Source organism: Borostomias antarcticus (assembly GCF_949987555.1).
Source record: "Borostomias antarcticus genome assembly, contig: scaffold_128, whole genome shotgun sequence".
Taxonomy (NCBI): Eukaryota; Metazoa; Chordata; class Actinopteri; order Stomiiformes; family Stomiidae; genus Borostomias; species Borostomias antarcticus.
In genome coordinates, this window is record NW_028175670.1 from 49,841 (window position 1) to 72,257 (window position 22,417).

Genomic DNA, 22,417 nt, shown 5'->3' on the forward strand with positions numbered 1-22,417 from the left:
AGATACAATCACAAGGACATATCACAACATAGCAAAAAAACAAAACATCTTTATTAATCACACAGTGAGACACACACGGTGTAGACAGCAGTGCCGACACACACAAACACACACACGGCATCCACCGATGAAATTCTCCTGTTCTTAACCCATCTCGTCGCCGGAAGCAGGAAACAGACAGTAAGCAACGTGCATGGGCCGCGCCCGTGGACCAACCAAATGCTTCTGCCCATCTTCTTCGTCTCCTCCTGCATGCTTTTCATATTGGGTTCTTTATGGGCGACACAGGGAGAACATGCAAACTGGCGGCCGTGCCACACTTGAACGATTTTGGGGTTCAGTGTCTTGCTCAAGAACACTCCGGAGACCGGGGACCTTTCGAACCCCAGCAGGCCGCTCTACCTCTCGAGCTACCTGCCACCCACTCTACTCACACCCCATTCTACCGCATGCAAATTCTGCATCACTTAGGGTGAATAGTGGTAGACTGGGACAACTAGTAAACTGGGACAGTTGAGTTTTATCATTGTTATTTTTTTATGCATACACTTCCATTGCTAAAAATCCACACTGTGCTCATCATAAACAAGTATGAAATAAAAATAAAAAGAGTTGTGGTGTCTGACATCACTTCCGGGGGCGTGGCCTACCATCCTCTTTGACTGTGCATGTGAACCAAGATGGTAAGTACAAATGACATAAGGTTCTGAGGAGAAAAATGTGAAGATGATAAAAGTTAAAAAAATGATGAATGGTTTGTAGTTGTTGTGGATTTTGTTATGGGAACTAATGGTGAATCAGAATGTTCAAAAACATATTCATTTTCATCTTTTCTTTATTATTTTTTGTGTGATTTTGCCACTGTCCCGGTCTGACAGTATCATATTGTCAAACTGGGACAGTGTGATACTAGCAAAGTGGGACAGCCATTCAATTCATTCCAATGGGAACATTTTGTTTGTATATCTTCCTAGATAGCCTAGTTAAATAACTAACAACTAGCTAGCTAACTCACAACTAGCTAGCTAGTTAGAATTATCTTTATCTTTGGCTGCACCTAGTGGTGAGGTTGCAAATTGCGAACCTACTGAATACAATTATATGGTGCAATATTGTGGTAGATGTACATTTAGGGCTATAGAAAATTAGGGCTATAGAGAATGGCATAATAGAAGATGCCGTTGCATTCACTTGCCTACTCTGTATTGAAATGTAGACTGGGCCTACAGAGCTAGGGTTAGGGTCAGGGTTTGGAGGGTGAAATTAAATTAATGTTGAGAGGTTCATTTTATATTTTTATAGTGTAAGTTACACATTTTAAAGTTTTTAAGTTACAATTTAAATAAAATAAAATAAATGAGATAAATGAAATAAACTGAAATATTGTGGGTGGACTGGTGAGGAAGTGAGGGAGGGGATCAGAAGGGGTGAATGTTCTGTACCCTCTTTTAAATAAATATGAATATTCTTGTCCTCAATCCTTATTATTCTTAATAACAATACTAATAATAACAATAATACTGTTTTTATTATTACTCTGTATGTAATTCAATAGGCCTAAATGGGTGTCCCAATTTGACAGTAAAGGTGTCCCAGTTTGCCAGTAGCGCCTGGAAAAATGTGGTTTGGGGTCAGTGTGTGTTTGAGGAAGAGTCATCCCCCCTGTGTTAAATTTTTACTTAATTAATTAATTTTTATTTTTTCTTCTCTGTAGTAAAGTAGAGCCCTTAAGCTATTTAGAATGGTAGCATATGAGGGCCTGAGACATTTAGATCATTATCAAAAATGAAGCCGAATCAAAAAAATTAGAAAGTGTCCCACTTTACCACTATTCACTCTACATAGGGTTGTCTATGTAATGATGTGGTTATGATGAGCAGGACTGCCGCCGGGAATCTTGTGCCCCCGCTGGGAAGGCTGTGGCTCAAGAGGTAGAGCGGGTCGTCCAATGATCGTAGGGTCTGCAGATCCCGGCTCCTCCTGCCCACATGTCGAAGCTTCCCTGGGCAAGACACTGAACCCCAAACTACTCCAAATGAGCAGGCTAGCACCTTGAATCGCAGCTGTCGCCATTGGTGTGTGAATGAATGGGTGAATGAGAGGTCATAAGCAGTCCATTATATTTCACTGGGCTTCTTAAAATATGCATTGATCAGTGGCGGATGGTTTTCCCCCCATTCTCCCTCTTAGCCTAAATGACGCCCATGATGATAAGTAGGTTACTGCCACTATATTCACAGGATATTGAATAATCATAATAGAAACCAGACACAACCTAACCCTCATGCCCGTTCGTAACACAATAAGCACAGTCCAGGAGGCTGACAGAAAGCCTATTTTCCACTCTATTATCCATGTGGAACTCTGAAAGGGTCCGCTGGGCTGTGTCACTATGCCACCATGCCAGGCGTGACTCAGCACTGCCACCACAGACTGGATCACACCGCTCCTTATACACAGCATGACTTCCTGTCTCTGACATGTGAGACTGACTGACAGTGCAACACACATTTTCTTAACTGGTCTTCCGCAACTGTACCACACAGTAGACTATAGCCTACTGATTTCTTTACTAAAGGCTACAGCCTACTGATTTCTTTACTAAAGGCTATAGCCTACTGATTTCTTTACTAAAGACTACACACGTTTTTTAGAGCGTACGTCTACTTGAAGGATTATGTGCTTAGTGTTCTCACTTCAGAGTATTTTAAAGATGCAGTAGGGTTAGGGTTAGGGTTAGCCTAACCTATACGGTTTGGCTCAGAAGCACTTTGTTACATTTTTTGCAATTCTCATTACATCCTGACAGCAATCAATAAATAAAGTGCTCTGACACTAAAATTAAATACAGTGCATCTGGAAAGTGTTCATATCCCTTTACTTTGTCCACATTTTGTTATGTTACAGTATTCCAAAATATCACAGATGCATATGTATTCGCACACTTTACTCATGGCTGTCGGTGCACAGCCATTTTCAGACCTCTCCAGAGATGTTCAATCGGGTTCAAGTCTGGGCTCTGGCTGAGCCACTGAAGGACATTCACAGACTTGTCCCAAAGCCACTCCTTTGTTATCTTGGCTGTGTGCTTATGGCCGTTGTCCTGTTGGAAGGTGAACCTTCGCCCCAGTCTGTCCAGAGCGCTCTGGAGCAGGTTTTCATCAAAGATCTTGCTGTACTTTTGCTGCATTCATCTTTCCCTCAATCCTAGTGCTAGTTTGTCCTAGTCTTCCAGTTACTGCCGCTGAAAAACATGCATGATGCTGTCACCACCATGCTTCACTTTAGGGATGGTATTGGCCAGGTGATGAGTGGTGTCTGGTTTCCTCCAGACATGACGCTTGGCATTCAGGCCAAATAGTTCAATCTTGGTTTCATCAGACCAGAGAATTTTGTTTCTCATGGTCTTAGGTGCCTTTTGGCAAACTTCAAGCAGGCTGTCATGTGCCTTTTACTGAGGAGTGGCTTCCATCTGGCAACTATACCATAAAGGCCTGATTGGTGGAGTGCTGCAGAGATGGTTGTCCTTCTAGAAGTTTCTCCCATCTCCACAGAGGAACGCTGGAGCTCTGTCAGAGTGGCCATTAGGTTCTTCTTGATCCCTTCCCTGACCAAGGCCCTTCTCCCCCGATTGCTCAGTTTGGCTAAGCGGCCAGCTCTAGGAAGAGTCCTGGTGGTTCCAAATTTCTTCCATTTACGAATGATGGAGACCACTGTGCTTGTTGGGACCTTAAATGCTGAAAAAAATGATCTGAGCCTCGATACAATCCTGTATCAGAGGTCTAGAGATAATTCCTTTGACTTCATGGCATGGTTTGTGCTCTGAAATGCAATGTCAACTATGGAAGCTTATATAGAGAGGTGTGTGCCTTTCCAAATCATGTACAATCAATTGAATTTACCACAGGTGGACTCCAATCAAGTTGTAGAAACATCTCAAGGATGATCACTGGAAAGAGGATGCAGCTGAGTGTCATAGCAAAGGGAGTGAATACATATGTATGTGATATTTTTGTTTTTTGAATTTTTAATACATTTGCAAAAAAATCAAAAAAACCTTTTTCACTTTGTCATTGTGGGGTATTGTGTGTAGAATTTTGAAAAAATGAAAATTATTTGATCCATTTCGGAATTATGCTGTAACATAACAAAATATGGAAATTGAAGGGATGTGAATACTTTCTGGATGCACTGTATATCTGTAATCTGTGGAAGTCGCAGGACTGTAATAAGTGAGTTGCAAACTTGAAATTAATGGATGGCTTACCTGCCTGTTAATTTACCTACCTGCCTAACAAGTGTCATTTGTTTTCCCCCAGTTTGGAGGAGTGGCTTTGGAGGAAGGGCTGAAGGGAGGAGCATGGATTTTGTCGGTTGCATTTTTCAAAATCTTCGACAGTTTTTCCTAAGTCGAACACGAATAGTATACTGCACCTTTAATGGCTGTTTTTAGAACAGAGTACATTTTGTTCCCCATCTCAGTTAGGCTACGTCACTAGACAGTTACTTCTTCCTCTAGAAAACGGATATGTTGTGTTTACCACACAGCCTCCCCCCAAAATGCAGCATCATCCACTGGTTATCGTATCCAAACCCTTTCTGATGACCTCATAAATAGGCCTATCACAACTTAGTCAGAGCTGGAGAGGGAAATCTAGGACTAAAATTAACAGTTGAACTACTAGACATGCTACTACAGACAAAATTGATTTTTTTCATCCACTCATCAATTTTTAGATTTTTCCTCATTCCTCTACTATAACACGTATACTATCACTATATTAACACAAAAATGCCCAGACGTTTTATCTTCTCACATGAAAACATCCACGGGTGAATAGGACTTTTTTCCACTTTAAAGATATCCTTATCCTTATTGAATTTCTAACAGTTTAATCTTCACATTAAGAGAAATGTCTTTTGTATTACACTTTGTCTTAAAAAATGTTTAAATATGCAAATTACACAACATCTCATTAAATATGCACAAATTGGCATATTTTTCGGTACCACGTGTAAACAATGGATAAAGTCAGGTTTAAAGTTTTACTTTTGTTTTGACAATATATTAAATGCTAAACTTACAGAGTGATTGGATATGGACACTAATACAGAGTGGTAAATGACCCTTGGCGAGGGTGCATGTGACCCACCAGTTGGTCTCAACTCAATATTTGGGGACCACTACTGGATGGTTAAAGGAGTAGTAAAGGGAAAATGCATGTTTAGCCCTGTTTTAAGGTTACTTATCATCATATACAGTACAATGGTTCAGATCAAAACATTGACAAAGCTAGCATTTTCGAGTAAATTGATAATTGCTCTACCACCGTTTTCGTCATACAATGGATGTGGGTGGGCACCTTGAAAAATAATTCAAAAACATGTTAAACTCTCAATTTCAAAGACAAGAAACTCACCTAGGTGTTCACCATAAAGTAAGATTCTAGTTCATCTGGAAAGGCTTTTTTAAATATTTAGCATTTAACTATTTAGTCGCCGCACATACGTGTGTAAACTTCCACAAACTAGTTAGCCTAACAACATAAACAATAACAATAGCTACCGTAAGTAGTTCTGCTTCCTGAATCCCCTCTGCGGATTGATCTACACATCTACAATGGTCGCTTCAATACAAGTCAATGGATTTCATAAAATGATCAGTAAAACCCTACAGGATTCATACTTTGCGGCGAATTTGATGTCAGAACACCAACGGACACAAATTACACCCTCGGTGAGCTTCTTGTATTTGAAATCGAGAGTTTAACATGTTTTTGAATGATTTTTCAAGATGCCCATCCACATCCATTGTATGACCAAAACAGTGGTAGAGCAATTAGCAACTTTCTCGAAAATGCTAGCTTGTCAACGTTTTAATCTGAAACATTGTATATGATCATAAGTAACCTTAAAACAAGACTAAACATGCATTTACTACTCCTTTAAATGTGACAGGAATTGAAAATAAATGTGTAAATGTGCTAATTTGTGTACTGATATATGACAGATGCAATTGATTGAAATTGATTCTTGCATCACAAACAGTTATATCTGTGAAATAAACATGAATATGTAATACTTATCTTTATTGGTCATTTTCTTAAAATTAAAATATTTCAGTACCTGACGTCACTTGGTAGGCTACCTGCAATTTCAACTTCCAGGGCAGGTGCACTCACTAAACTTTACATCCTGATTCTCAGATGTATTCTCAGATATTTAGGCTACAGAAGGAATTGTGAATATCTTGTTGTCCTTTCATTTTAGGTTGCATTTCTGTAAAAAAAAAAAAAAAAAAAAAAAGTATTTTTTAAGAGGTGTAGCCTATGCAGTATTTTTTCTATATTTTTTCAAAATAAGCTTGTATTCACAAACCCCTCTGTAAATATATCGTTTTAGTATATGTTCACAACAAAAGTACAACTTTAAGCCTGACTTTATCCATTGTTTAGATAGTAGGTACCAACATATAGGCCTATATATATCGCATATTTAATGAGATATTGCCTAATTTGCATACCTAAACATTTTTTTTAAAGTCGCACTGAAATGAAAAAAGCATTCTGTCCCATTTTGGTTCACATAATTCGTCATAGTGTTCACCTATTCAACGATGTATGCCAAAAAATTTACAAAATTCTACTTTTGTTGTAATCTTATATAAAAGTATATAATTTCTTACTTACTGGAAAACGGTAGGTCACGTGCAATGACGACAGCAGGTACCTTAGATTTTAGGCCAATAATCTCACGACATCCACCCATCAATCAACACTATCATTCTATCGAATCTGTCTAAAGTTCTTAAAACCCGTCCACTTGTTAATGTTCCAATCAAATTCCTCTAAACATATGTCCCACCCTCATAGTTTGTTTGCGTCGAAAATAAGTCAAACTACGGAAGTTAGATGATCTCAAACGTCCGTTTCAGTGCGACTTTAAGAGAAAGTGTAATACAAACATATTTATCTTAATGTGAAGAGAATGTAAAAACGACTATCCCATACAGGAAAGGCCTAGGCCTACTACTTTTATGGGTTAACGTATTGGTCTGTGGAAAATAATCTCACACACTAGACTACCATAATATAGCACTCACCTACATGGTGCTGCAGCGCACTCTAGTGGTTTGGCCATATGCAGATTCGCAGAACGGCCAATGGTGTGATCGGCTGATGCGTAATCGGCCCACGACATGATCGGCGGAAGTTCGCAAGTGTGCATGCTGAGTAGGAATGTAAATCTAGCCTACTATCTAGCCTACAGATCACCAACATTTTTTAAATGTTGATGTAGGCTATATCATAAATATTTTAGTAGGGTCCTGGTTAGGAGAGGCTGCAGTAGTACCCTACCTGTCACATTTATTATGACAGTAAAGTTGAATCCAAGGTTACCGGTTCGAGTCCCATAGTTGCCAGAAATGTATTTACACATTACTGACTATTGAACATCATATTAGTGATGTATTAATAATCCTACAGTGAAAAATATACATATGGAAAAGCATACATTTCCGATGTGACCAAACTTGTATTTTCAAACAGCCAATTTTAAGGATAGCCTAATACTGTTTTTTCTGTTTTTTTCAACACTAAAATTAAAAAGAACACACAGCTAGTGAAACCTGACACTCAAGGAGCAAAACATCAGCCCAGATCTGTAGGCCTAGCCTACAACTATAAGCACATTCTCAGCCTCACACCTTCTGCAAAACTACAGTGTTTTGCAAAACACTAAACACACTTCTCTACATTAGACACAGAAATCTAACATGTTTTCTTTGCCATTTCAAAACACTGCCTTTCAAAATACCACACCCATGAGCCAACTGATCAAACACGGCCGTTAGGTGTCCAGACACGTAGGTGCTTACTGTAACTGTAAACTCACCAATCTGGTGTGAGCACTGTAAAAAACAAACATCACATAGCCTAGATTAAACAACTCTAGTGAGTGACATTTGCAAGAAATTCCAGGAGAGTAAAAGACCTGTGGAGTAGGCTACACTTCAGTAGTCCTACACTGCACACAGAACCTTTTCACATGTAGCCTACATTTAGCCTACTATACACAGTAGCCTAGTAGGCCTGTTTTGAAGTAGGCTACCATGTAGCCCAGGCTATTTCGGATTCATCGAGTGTCGTAATACGTGTAATAGACGCGCACTCGTCTTTTGAATTGAACGTGGAAGAAAAATGTGCGGTTCATTTGACCGTGGAGAAAGAAAGTGCGTCTATCTTGACCGCAGTCTATATAGATAGGATAGGGCTGGGGTTGATGTACAGAGGGGTTAAGATAATTAAATTGCGACTGATAAAACAGGCCTAACCAGTTTCGTTTTGAGAGAAACGAAAGTGAAACATCATCGCTACGGGTTTTACAGCAATCCCTGGGCCAGATGTCTGGGCACAATCATCTATTTTAAAAGGAAGAGTAGAACAGGTCGTTACGCTTACAGACTTGTTTTTAGTTTTTCCTTCTGAACATGTCTCTGAGGGGTGAAATCGATGAGGGGTTTTACTCTCGACAGCTGTAAGTACCTATCTAACTGCAGGGATCATTTTCGTGGGCGATCCGATCAGCATTAACATGAGTGGGTTTACTCTGTTCATTATTTCCCCCACCCAGGTACGTGCTTGGCCATGACGCGATGCGTCGCATGGGGACAGCCGACGTCCTCGTTGGAGGGATGCGTGGCCTCGGGGTGGAGATCGCCAAAAATGTCATCCTGTCTGGAGTGAGGTCTGTCACTGTACAGGATGAGGGTTTGGCTGACTGGGCAGATCTGTCTTCTCAGGTACCTATGACTATGAAAAGATGGATGAAACACGTCCTTTCTTTTAGAATTATATAACTTGTTGGGTGGAAAATGTGCTTGTGGTTGAAATATGAGCATCCCTGCAGCCTCAGTTGTCTCAGATTACCCAAATTCACCCTACCACCCATCATGTTCCTCCTCTAGTTTTTCCTGCGTGAGTCTGACCTGGGTCAGAATCGTGCCCTGGTTTCCAAACCTCAGCTGTCTGCCCTGAATCACCATGTCCAGGTTTTTGTCCACACGGGCCCGTTGGACCAGGACCTCCTGCTCCGGTTCCAGGTAGGCTGCTCTGTAGGCTACACCTGATATGGAGAACTTGAGTTTGTGTTGTGTCTGGAAGCCTTCTTCAGGCTACAGTAACATAGTGAGAGACTTTCAGGGGCTTAGAGAATTCTCGATTCTGCCTAGGTGGTGGTGCTCACTGATTCCTCATTGGACGATCAGCTGCGTTTTGGGGCGTTCTGCCATTCTAAAGGAATCAAATTCATTGTCGCTGACACAAAAGGACTTTGTGGGTAAGCTTTCCACCTTTTAGTGGAGCAGTTAAGTGATACAATGGTGTATTTTGGTGATGCAAACATGAAAATTGGTATGAACAGTCTGTGGGTCATTTGAGAAGAAGCCACACCCAAAGCCACTTGAAATTTCAAGATGGCAGCCATTTGTCAAGGCCGCCACCTTAGTGGAACAGTTAAGTAATATATATAATATATATAATTTAGTTGATGATACAAGCATGAAAATGTGCCTGAACAGAGGGTCATTTGACAAGAAACCGCACACAGCCACTTGAAATTTCAGCCATTTTTCAAGATGGCCACCACCTTAATGGAGCAGTTAAGTGATATAATTGTTAAGTTAGTGACACAAGCATGCAAATTGGTATGCGCACTCTCTAAGTGTTGCTTGATAAGAAAACACTTCCAGCCACTTGAAATTTCAATGTTCAAGATGGCCGCCGCCTGGATCCTCAAAAGATCAAATTTCTCATAGAAATGTATTGGGGTTTTTGTGCGTGGCTGGAAGCCAGCACACCATAGATAGCATTTGTCCGGTTGTCATTCTCTCCCTCCTTCCCTCCTTCCCTCCCTCCCTCCCTCCCTCCCTCCGTCGTGTTGTTGACCTGCAGTTCTATGTTGCCACTACAAGAGGCAGTGGTCCCAGCACACCAAAATAAATACACTATGAAACCGCACACTTTCCAGATCCTTGGTGGTGTAGTGGATAAAGTGCCTGACTCCCATGCAGGGGTTCAGGGGTTCAAGCCCTGGTGTGGGAGATTTTTCATCACTGGATGTTATAGAAGCTATGTAAAAATGTGGCTACCTGGTGGTGCTATGTCAGTTATTGAATTTATGTGCAGTAATTGAACATTTAAAATACTCCTGTTTTGAAATTATACCTACAGTATATATGTCTCAGTAATTACCCATTATATATTAGGCTGTACTTTGCATGTATTTACCAGGTAAATGTTTAGTAATTGGGGGACTATGAAAGGAAGGGTTTCCCGAAAAATTTTCAGAGTAAGTTAATTTAGCAATAGAAATCTATAAGCCTAGGGCCAATGAGCCGAGGATATAGACAATAAACTACCGGTGAATGGTGGTGGAGCAATAGCGGAATTCGCATCCGGCATTTCGGATTACTAGCGGACCGCTGTCCCTGACGCTAATAATCTGCCAGAGGTCCGCTTGCCATTCGATGTGCAAATGGCCAGAAACCTGCCAGTGGATTCGGCCGGAGGTCCACCAGCTCGTCCATCGGGGACGTAGGTCTGCTAGCCTTGTGTTATCTGGGTTTATCCCTTACCTTTGTCCAGAAACAGAAATTGAACCAATTTCAGCAAAATAGCTAACATTACAGGCATTATCAGTGTAACTGCTTTAGCCACTGACCGCTACCATTAATGTTATGGAAGCTGCTGCTAGTTGTTGTGAGCTCATGAGCTAACTGGCTATCCCACTCTTATTGTGTTGGATTAGCATTGGAAGCATTGTAACTAATGTGTCCAGGCGACAAGACCTATCTTAATTTACCAGACATTATTTCATGTCATTTTAATTCACAGCTATTTCAGTGGCATGACTAGCTTCTGTCCTACCAGTCCTGAACAGAAACAAACCAGCCACGCACATAAGCCAGGCTTGACCTGGCCTGGTTTCTTTATAGGCAATTTGGTGTAGTTTTATATTATATGTTTTATATTATGCAAAAAACAATTCTCCATCCATCCATCCATCCATCCATCCATCTTCATCCGCTTATCCGGGGTCGGGTCGCAGAGGCAGCAGTTCCAGCAGGGGTAAGGACTCATTTCCTCATTTCGGAGTGGACAGACCACCAGTTTCCTTCTGAGAACCATGGCCTCAGAAGTGTTGATTCTCATGCCAGCCGCTTCACACTCAGTTGCGAACCTATCCAGAGAGTGCTGGAGGTCGCAGGCAGATGATGCCATCAGGACCACATCATCTGCAAACAGCAGCGACGCGATCCCCAGCTCACCAAACTGCAAACCCACCTCCTCCCGGCTAGGCCTCGATATCCTGTCCATGAAAATCACAAACAGGATTGGTGACAAAGCGCAGCCCTGGCGGAGGCCAACCCCCACCGGAAAGGAAGATGACTTACTGCCGAGGACACAGCTCTCGCTCTGGGTGTACAGGGATTGGATGGCCCTAAGTAGGGACCCCCTCACCCCATACTTCCGCATTACCCTCCACAAGACCTCTCGAGGGACCCAGTCGTAAGCCTTCTCCAAGTCCACAAAACACATGTAGACAGGTTGGGCAAACTCCCAAGCTCCCTCCAAGATCCTTGCGAGAGTGAAGAGCTGGTCGATGGTTCCACGACCAGGACGAAATCCGCATTGTTCCTCTTCAATCTGAGGTTTGACTATCGGCCAGACCCTCCTTTCCAGCACCTTGGAGTACACTTTCCCTGGGAGGCTGAGTAATGGGATGCCTCTATAATTGGCACACACCCTCTGGTCCCCTTTTTTGAATATTGGGACCACCACCTCAGTCTGCCACTCCTTTGGCACTGACCCGGACTTCCACGCAATGTTAAAGGGGCGTGTCAACCAAGACAGCCCCTCAACACCCAGCGTCTGTTGCACTGTCCGATCAGCACCACAACTGTGCTAATTTATTCATCATATTTTTGTTTTTTTGTATTTATTTGACAAATTTAGTGGCTGTTAGTTTTTTTTTAAACAGCCTCCCTTGTGACTGTTACCTTTTCGTGGTAAGGGAGCTTGTGTACCTCAGTGAACCCTGAGAGCTATGCTGGTGGGAGGCAACTCAGTCAAAACACAGTCAGACAACCTCTCTTGACGGGGCCTTTTGACGAACCCAGTACATTTCTATGAGAAAATATATCATATAAAGATCCATATGGTGGGTGGCAGCCACCTTGAAAAATGGCCTCTATCTTGAAATGTCAAATATCTTTTTCTTGTCAAGTGACCCATTGAGACGGCTCATGGCAAATTCCATGCGTGTATCACCAACTAAATGATTACTTAGGCTGCTCCACTAAAGTGGCAGCCATCTTGAAAAATGGCTGCCATCTTGAAATTTCAAATGGCTGTGGGTGGCTTCTTGTGAAGTGACACACAGAGACTGCTCATGCCAATTTTCATGCTTGCACCACCAAATAAACCATTATATCACTAAGGTGTCGGCCATCTTCAAAAATGGCCGCCATCGTGAAATTTCAAATGTCCAGGACAATTTTCTTGTCAAGTGACCCATGGAGACTGCTCATGCCAATTTTCACATTTGTTTCATCAACTGAAAGATTCTGACCAAAATAATCTCTTTGCCGCTCCACTATTTATATGAACTATGATAATATGTCCTGTTAATCTCTTAATACAGTGTGTCATATAGTCCAGGGGCCAATACTGATATTTTCACAAATTGGCACCACCCAAGGTAACCAAACAATTTTTGTATTTTTGTATTTTTTCATGTCTCAAGTTTATATTTTGATATGCTAACCCTGCCTATCTAGTATCTTAACGATAGTAATCACTATAAACAAACATAGCTCCATATATATATATATTTTTTTACTTCTAGACAATATTTTTGGAAACCAATGGTCTTACAAACAGTGAATATGTCTCCAAGCTGTTTTAATCTTTCATTTACATACACATACATTGGTATAAGGTCACACAGTTAACCCTTCGATGAACAGTCTATGCAAACCACCTTATGCATCACATGTAGTCCAGGGACCAATCCAGATTTTGGTCTAAACCCCCCAAACCCCCAAAACACGCCCACATCCACTAACATCTGGGTTTTGTCTTCACTGGGAAAGGGTAGACTGGGCATTCAGTCTGGTGTCTGCTAACTGAATATTTGTTCACGATTTAATCATGTGTGTTTAAAAAAAAATCATATTTAGGCTTGTTGAGCTGCCGACAAGTTATATGTTTCACTTTAGCATTCTGACAAGTTTAGGTTTCACTTTTGTGTTCTAAAGTAGGCTACATCCATTTACTCTTGAAAACCACTTCCAATTCGGTTTTATAAAAATCTATTTGTACCTTGATAAACTGGAGGCTGATAGTAGCCTACCAAAATCAATCAAAAACTCAAAATGGGTTAAAAAATTGTTTTGGCCAAACGTAGCCTAGTCCAGAATAACAAGCCACCCACCAACAGGCTTGTGATATCAAACATGATGCACCAGAAAATCCCCTTTAACCTAAAAGGATAAATATGAATAAATATAATATTGAATCACTCAACGCTTACCCTTCTTTTGACCCAGAATAATTGTGTTGCAAAGTATTAAATCATGGGAGCTATTGAGCTTTTCAGCACTTCAGCTCAATGTCATTCTGTAGTAGTGTTATTAAAATGTAGAAATTCCTCTTAAAAAGATAAATGAACACCCATGGCATAAGTGTGTGTTTGCAACAAATATATAGAAAAATGGGTGACATACTGTATATAAAAAAATATTTTAAAACTTGAATAATTTTGTCCCAACTTTTGCGCTTCATCAATACCATTCAGTACAACAAAGGTAAAAGTGGTGCTTGGAGAGCACAGACCTCCCCTCATGAATGCATTTTGTGGCTCTGTGCGCACAGATGTGCATGTGAGCAGGACATATTTAGTATTGCTGCATTCGAGAGGTCAAGAGCTTGTCAGTCCAACCCCTGTGTCTCTGTGACCTTCCCATGTTGAGATATGGGAGTTTCAAGTCCACCCATTGACAATAAATGAGGGGAATTTTTCACTCCTGGCTGGCCGTGTTTGGGTGGTAGTCAGGTAGTTTTTGCATAATCCTGCTAACAAACAAACAAACGAACCAAGAAATGGCTCGTGGACCAGCCCCATGAATCGGAGCTGCTCCAAAATTGAATGGGTTCAAAGTTGACCCATACTTCACCCCACCACCAAGTTGCATGAAAATCGGTCTGGTAGTTTATGCGTAATCCTGGTCCAAAAAATTAATGGATGTGAATACCCGGCCGTGTTTGGGCGGCCTGTGGACCCTCCCTGTGCTTTGGATCGTGATTCGGAGTTTAATGGGTTCTAAGCTGGACCATGTTACATCCCTACATCGAGTTTCATGAAAATCAGTCTGCTAGTTTTTGTGAAATCCTGCTAACGGACGGCCATACGGCCAGACGTACAAATGCATGCCACCGAAAACATAACCTCTCGCCCTGTGCTGCTGTCGTTGGGCGGAGGTAATAAAAACCTGAAAACACAGTGACATTGTGAGAGGGAAAAATCACCCATGTTCTGTATTTAGCAAACAGTTTGGACGCAAAAAAAACGATGTTGGGGAAATTGTGAACTTAAAATTGTGTTCTGGCAACTTCGTGTTTGCGTGGCGCGTATGATATGCGTGACATGGCGGCCATGTTGTTAATTAATGGATTTCCATATCTACATGTTCATGCGCAGCTGGAGGAGGTTGAAGAGAGAAATTAGGAGGAGAGACATGGGGAAGAGAGATGGGGAGGAGAGACATGAGGAGGAGAGACATGGGGAAGAGAGATGGGGAGGAGAGACATGAGGAGGAGAGACATTGGAGCATAAGTGTGTGGGCGGGTTCTACTCCTAAGAAACTAAGAAAGCAAAAATGAAAATACTGTAATGATGTGTGGTCATGTTTGACCATGTTGTGCATTAGAAGGGGTTTGCATAGCTTGTGGATCGAAGGGTTAACTGTGTAACTTTATACCAATTAAGTGTATGTGAAAGATAAAACACATTGGAGACATACATTTGTAAGGCCATTGGTTTCCAGAAATATTGTCCAAAAGTCTAAAGAAATGATTTATACAGGAATCAAGGTTTTGTTGTTTTATATGGGGGCAGGTTTGCTTATAGAGTTATTACTATCATTAAGCTACTAGCTAGGCAGGGTTATCCCACCAAAATATGAACTAGAGACATGTAGGAGGAAGACACAAATACCAATATTCTTTGGTCACCTTAAGTAGTACCAAAATCTGGATTGGCCCCTGGACTAATATGGCCCTATCTATTTTGGAGTGATCATGATGATCATACTGCAAACAGTCCTACTATAAAGGCTCCATTTGCAGGCAGCTATTTTGTGACTTTGGAGAGGAGTTTGAGGTGTTGGACAGAGATGGGGAGACGCCTGCGTCGGCCATGATAGAGCACATCACCAAGGTGCTCACTTTCACTTGAATCCGGTTAATAATCACACAACACGGTAGATACTGTACATTTTACTCATACTAGTATGTCACTTAAGGCAAATCCTGGAGTGGTGACTTGCTCAGACCAGCGCCATGGCTTCTCAGATGGCTGCAGAGTGTCCTTCTCCGAGGTCCGTGGCATGACAGAACTCAACGGCTCCGGACCAGTGGATATCTCCGTCCTCAGTACATACGCACGCATTTCATATCAACACCATGGTGATTAGGAGCACAGTTCTTTATTGTGCTTCTACGTATGCTGTGTTGAAATGTTGACCTCTCTCATCATCAGGCCCACACTCCTTCAGTATTGGGGACACCTCAGACCTCTCTGAGTATGAGAGGGGCGGAGTTGCAACTGAGGTCAAAAAATCTCAGATAATCCGATTTGTAAGTGCTTTTTTCCCCCGTTTCCATACACAGTGTTTTATGTGGATGTCTGGCTGTTAACCTGTGAAACATTCAGTCACAGTGCACTCAGTTCAGCATTCCCCGTGTGGTACAGGCACCCATGAGAGAGGCCTTACTGGACCTTGAGTTACTGGTGATGACCGACTATGGGAAAGCGAAGAGGCATCAGACTCTCCACTTGGCCTTCCAGGCCCTGCATGGCTTTGTGAAGAGAGAGGGTCGACTCCCGAAACCCAGGTGCAAGGTCAGTACTAGTACACAGATAAACCATGGATAGAACATTAATCAGGACGTTCATTCATTTGCATTCTACATTCAAGTCATTTTTAGCTGATGCAACTTAGAATAAGTACAATTGTCTAAAGCAAGTGAACTGACCGTATATCCCAGTCATTGCTATAAGAAAGAAAAAAGCTTTCTAATAGAGCAGGTGACCCCAGCAGTCCCATGCTGGAAGCAAGAAGAGGAAAAGGGAGGTGATTTTTCAATGGCCAGTTTTATTTACCATTTCTATCATAATTGTGTTACAAGAATGGTTGCCAGCAATGTTGCGGATGATCTACAGTAAGAGGGTCCGAACTGCTGGTATTCTGCCTACAGTATGACTTAATCCATCCACCAGGTCTCTCTCTCTCTCTCTCTCTCTCTTTCTCTCCCTCCCACCCTCTCTCTCTCTCTCTCTCTCCATCTCTCTCCCTCTCCCTCTCTCTCTCCCTCTCCCTCTCCCTCTCCCTCTCCCTCTCCCTCTCCCTCTCCCTCTCCCTCTCCCTCTCCCTCTCCCTCTCCCTCTCTCCCTCTCTGGCCGCCCTCTCCAGACCGATGCAGAGCGGCTACTGGCTGGGGTGGCTGAGCTCAACAAGGTGACGCAGCTGGAGCAGCTGGATGAGGCCGTGGTCAGAGGTTTGTCCTTCGGCGCCCGCGGTGACCTGGCCCCCGTCAACGCTTTCATAGGAGGAGTGGCCGCGCAGGAGGTCATGAAGGTGAGGTCAAAGGTCACAGACGGGAACACATTCAGACTCACTGACAGACCAACTATACTCGAGTCCCAGCGCTAGGTTTGTGTATCCGTTTTTTCCGTGTCCATGTGTCCAGGCTTGCAGTGGGAAGTTCACACCTCTTCAACAGTGGCTGTACTTTGATGCCCTGGAGTGTCTAGCAGAGGACAGTACAGGGGAGGAGGAGCTAGCAGAGAACTCCTGTTCACCAGTAAGGATTAGCTATTGGCATATTGCTATGTTCCATTTGGCTCGTGAAGTCGTGATTCACGCGATATTACTCGCACTTTTAACTGGAACGACCCTCACGACTCAGCCTGTGCACTCGTACCCCTCGCCCCTACCCCCAGTTAGCCCTGGAAGTCGTGAACAAAATGGCAGCTCCCTGTGTAACTAAGTGAAACTTTACACCTCGTGGGTGACGTCGTTCTCCGTCTCTCCCACCTCCCACCCCAATACTTCCCAGCCAGATGGAACGCAGCAATAGACCAGCTGGGAAGCCATGTGTTCATGTGCAAGTTTAATGTATTTTAAGGTGTTATTAGACATGTTCCATCTGTCCATGTGATTTAGCTAACTGTATATTTATTGCCTACTTTGGACATTTTTGTAGATTGTATTGTATTGTACTGTATCTCTTCGTTATTGTATTTTGCACTGTTAACGTCATGTACCAACAGACCAAGGCAAACTCCTTGTAGGTGCAAACCTTTCTGATCTCTCCTGGCTCTATTGCAGAGAGGCTGCAGATATGATGGACAGACTGCTGTGTTTGGATCGGCCTTCCAGCAGAGGCTGGGTAATCAGAAGTATTTCCTAGTGAGTGCATGTATATATATTTATTTTTATCCAGCAGGGGGTGCTGTCAGCTTGGTCAAAATGACCATTATGTACTGCAGGTTACTTTTCATGACTGACTGCGGCTCCGTGTTGGCAGTGACACATGCAGGAAACAGTTGTGATTCAGGTGGCATTTCCTGTTAGTGGTCCTCACTGGGCGTGCAGCGACCACTCAGCCCTGCCAAGCCCTAACCCTGTTTCCTTTGCAAATGTTATGCTTGCTGCTGTTTTTTTGTGTGTGTGTGAGTGTGTGTGTGTTTGTGTGTGTGTATGTGTGTATTATGTTTCCAATTTTGTTTCCACATCAGTTTAACCCTTTACATGCCAAACTAGCAAGTTTTGTGATGACTAATAAGGCCATCCCAGCCATCAAAACACTGTTGTCTGTTCTGTAGCTTTAATGAGCACTGTTTACAGCCCAACACTTTCCTGATTTCTGAACAGGTTGGAGCTGGTGCCATTGGTTGTGAGCTTCTCAAAAACTTTGCTCTTATTGGTCTTGGTGCTGGGGAGGGAGGACAGATCACTGTGACTGACATGGACTCCATCGAGAGGTCCAACCTGAACCGACAGTTCCTGTTCAGGTCTGGAGACATCGGGGTAAGAGACATGGGGGTAAGAGACATGGGGGTAAGAGACATGGGGGTAAGAGACATCGGGGTAAGAGACATGGGGGTAAGAGACATGGGGGTAAGAGACATGGGGGTAAGGTCGTTAGAAGCCTCCCACAGTGCTCTGTCTCTGGATAGAGATGTCTTTATTACAGACCCCTGGCATCACCAGGTCCTCTGAACATCCTGGTGGACCCCCTCCTCCCTCTTGACCTGCTGAAGTGGAAAGGTCAAAGGGCATTGTTAATGGCCAGGTTAACGGTCAAAATGTAATATTTTGTAGACTTCCACGCTCCTATTGTTTCTGCAACCACCTGGCCCTCCCTATAATGACCATATGCTGATCTGTATCAAGGTTATAATAGTTTTGCTTCTTTCATTAGCTTTTATTTTTATATCGTTTTAACTTTTTGTTTTCAATTTCAGTTTAGTTTTAAAACTTTCAAAACTAATGACATTTTCTCTATATTTTGGTTTATTTTAGTTAGTTTTGTAAACACACAATACAGTTTTAGTTAGTTATCATTTTTTGTAAAGCCTAGTTTTGTTTTTTTATTTCAGTTAACTAAAATGTTTTTTCACACCTGGTTTTTCTTTTTTAGTTAGTTTATTATAGTAACTATAATAACCTTGACCTGTATGACCATACAACAACAGTCACGTTCACAGAGACAACACATGCTAGCTTTCTTATATAAGTCAGCCCAGTCCCCATAACTCACCCATAATTGTGCAAAACTAGGACCGGTCCACATGCAGCCCTTGTTTGGGCATTGTGACAAAAACAGCTATTTTGGTAGAATGTTCACAAGAAACATTTTGCCCCTCTATACTGTTATATAACTACTGGGCAACGAGCCAAGCATAATATATGCAGTTAGCTGGCTGGCTGTATGGTATGAAAACCAAGATTTAAAATGTTTTCCGCAGGGTTTGGGTTTAGTTGAGTGCTTTGTTAGCAAGCTCCAGATGTCTTTTTCCCTTAACTCTCCAGTTCTGTCCACTTCTCTTCTCTCCTACATCTCCCATTATCACCTCTGCCTCTCTCTCTCTGGGCTCGCGGGGCTGCCTGGCTAGCTCTCTCTCTCTGGGCTCGCAGGGCTGCCTGGCTAGCTCTCTCTCTCTGGGCTCGCGGGGCTGCCTGGCTCTCTCTCTCTGGGCTCGCGGGGCTGCCTGGCTCTCTCTCTCTGGGCTCGCAGGGCTGCCTGGCTAGCTCTCTCTCTCTGGGCTCGCGGGGCTGCCTGGCTAGCTCTCTCTCTCTGGGCTCGCGGGGCTGCCTGGCTAGCTCTCTCTCTCTGGGCTCGCGGGGCTGCCTGGCTAGCTCTCTCTCTCTGGGCTCGCGGGGCTGCCTGGCTAGCTCTCTCTCTCTGGGCTCGCGGGGCTGCCTGGCTAGCTCTCTCTCTCTGGGCTCGCGGGGCTGCCTGGCTAGCTCTCTCTCTCTGGGCTCGCGGGGCTGCCTGGCTCTCTCTCTCTGGGCTCGCGGGGCTGCCTGGCTAGCTCTCTCTCTCTGGGCTCGCGGGGCTGCCTGGCTAGCTCTCTCTCTCTGGGCTCGCGGGGCTGCCTGGCTAGCTCAGTCGGTAGAGCATGGCACTCATACAACCTCCGGCTCGTAGCTAAGCATAAAGCAGCGTTGCATTTCATTGTACACGTTACCCGTCTCACATACATATGACAAATATGCAAATATTTTCTCTCTCTGTGCCCTGCCCTTTGGGTTTGATTTGTTTTACCATAATGCAATCTGGTCCACCATCCATCTCTGACTCCTCCCCTCCCCTCCTCTTTCTTCTCCGCTCTCCTCCCCTCTCCTCTTCTCCTCTCCCCCCCTCTCTTCTCTTCTCTTCCCCTCTCCTCTCCTCTCCTCTCCTCTTCTCTGCCCTTCTCTCCTCCCCTCTCCTCTCTGCTCTCCTCTCTCCTCCCCTCTCCTCTCTGCTCTCCTCCCCTCTCCTCCCCTCTCTCCTCTCCTCTCCTCCCCTCCTCCACTCTCCTCTCCTCTCCTCCCCTCTCTCTGCTCTCCTCTCCTCTCTCCTCTCCTCCCCTCTCTCCTCTCTCTGCTCTCCTCTCCTCTCCTCTCCTCTCCTCTCCTCTCCTCTCCTCTCCTCTCCTCTCCTCTCCTCTGCCCTTCTCTCCACTCCTCCTCTCTCCTCTCTGCTCTCCTCTCTCCTCCCCTCTCCTCTGCCCTTCTCTCCTCCCCTCTCCTCTCTGCTCTCCTCTCCTCTCTCCTCTCTCCTCTCCTGTCTTTCCTCCCACAGAGACAGAAGTCTGAGGTGGCTGTGGAGGCGGTCAAAGCCATGAACCCGCACATGAACATCGTGGCCCATCAGAACCGCTTGGACCCAGACAGCGAGCAGGTCTATGGACACCAGTTCTTCACCGACCTAGACGGAGTGGCGGCTGCCCTGGACAACGTGGAAGCCAGTCAGTACCGACTCTCACAAGCAAGAGCATGCTCTACTGCCCACTGGGACAGTGCCATCAGAATCGCACCAGCGCCAGTATTACAGTAGTACATTAAACAATGCTAGATAGTGCTTACTGATGCAGAGCCAAAAGGTACCAACACTGATTTCCCCATTGTCCCAGAGTAATAACAGTGCCACAGGCCAATGTGCTGCTACTACTATCACCATCATCATCATCAACAACAGCAGCAATAATGACCAGATGTCTGGTAGCGTTAGCTGGACTGCCTCTCCTGTGGGACCCTCCGGCACCATTATGTAACTGATCCTGCAGATCCGTCGCTGGCGCAGGGGGACTGTGGAATGCATAGGGTTCATGTAGTGAGCAGTGGAACAAACCCTAACCCACACCACAGAGGGAAGTAGACAGGGCCATGTTGTGGGACGGGAATCCCAGTTGGATCTGAGGTCTGCACAGTGTTTTACGTCTTTCACATGCACAGATGATTGTGACAACATGGTCGCCAAACAAGAGTTTGTAAGTTTGTTTGTATCCCACACACGAACAGAAGGGGGTGAGACTCTGAGGATGACCAGAAGAGGGTGAGACTCTGAGGACACCTGTGTGTGTGTGTGTGTGTGTGTGTGTGTGTGTGTGTGTGTGTGTGTGTGTGTGTGTGTGTGCGCGTGTGTGTGTGTGTGTGGTCTGCAGGGATGTACCTGGATGGGCGCTGTGTGCAGCACCAAAGGCCCATGCTGGAGGGAGGCACTCTGGGCAGTAAGGGCCACACTCTGGTGGTTGTGCCCCATCTGACCGAGTCCTACGGCCGGTTCAAGTCCAGCACGGAGGAGGCCATCCCTCTCTGCACCCTCAAGAACTTCCCTCACCGCATAGAGCACACCCTGCAGGTCAGGCCTGGAAGCACACAAAATCAAATCAAATCAAACTTTATTTGTATAGCGCATTTCATACAGAGAGGCTACACAATGCGCTTTACAGAGAGTAATGGGGGGGCGGTCATAGGTCCCGCCCCTACATATTCCAGAGGGAAGCAAAAAAAGTTTCACCCGGGGGCCAGAAAAGTGAGCTTTAAAAACACTCTGGGGTTTGGCTAATAGATTCTTCAGCCTCCTTTTTCAGTCTGCAGGCTATACGGGAAACCAAAAGCTCCTACTCCCTCTCTCTCTCTCACACACACACACACACACAACAATGCTCAACAGAGCTTACTTACAGTTAATATTCATATGAAACGAGTGTAATTTCAGAGACTTGTTTTTGGATCGCCTGACCTCGCTAAGCCATGGTCCATGACATCACTCTGTCACGTGTGCCGCTGCACAGAATGTAACCGCCCCCCACCACACTGACCCCCCACCACACTGACCCTCCCCCACACTGCCCCCCCCCACACTGACCCCCCCCACCCTGACCCCCCACCACACTGACCGGCATGAGCTTGGCAAGCTACCCATGCTGGGATTAGTCCTCTCACCCTCTGTCACCACATCCCCAAGTTTACTCAACCTTAGCCTGTCCATATATCAGATCTTAATCCCTTCCAAGCACACAGGCAACATATTTTAAAAGGAAAGCTTTTTACACTCAACTTTCCCTAAAGTGAATG

General features: G+C 44.1%; 1 protein-coding gene across 1 annotated transcript in view; it reads left to right on the forward strand.

Moving 5' to 3' along the window:
* Positions 1–8,491: 8,491 nt before the first annotated feature.
* uba7 (ubiquitin-like modifier activating enzyme 7) overlaps positions 8,492–22,417 on the forward strand; it is a gene marked incomplete at its 5' end in the record, with an annotated part of 60,074 nt that continues 46,148 nt past the window's right edge. The window contains 14 exons of the mRNA XM_084463225.1: positions 8,492–8,538; positions 8,635–8,803; positions 8,969–9,103; positions 9,233–9,339; positions 15,411–15,501; positions 15,587–15,716; positions 15,823–15,920; positions 16,036–16,185; positions 16,757–16,921; positions 17,034–17,147; positions 17,675–17,755; positions 18,221–18,376; positions 20,640–20,805; positions 21,502–21,698. Coding sequence (XP_084319351.1) covers positions 8,492–8,538; positions 8,635–8,803; positions 8,969–9,103; positions 9,233–9,339; positions 15,411–15,501; positions 15,587–15,716; positions 15,823–15,920; positions 16,036–16,185; positions 16,757–16,921; positions 17,034–17,147; positions 17,675–17,755; positions 18,221–18,376; positions 20,640–20,805; positions 21,502–21,698 — 1,806 coding nt within the window. The remainder of the gene's footprint in view (positions 8,539–8,634; positions 8,804–8,968; positions 9,104–9,232; positions 9,340–15,410; positions 15,502–15,586; positions 15,717–15,822; positions 15,921–16,035; positions 16,186–16,756; positions 16,922–17,033; positions 17,148–17,674; positions 17,756–18,220; positions 18,377–20,639; positions 20,806–21,501; positions 21,699–22,417) is intronic.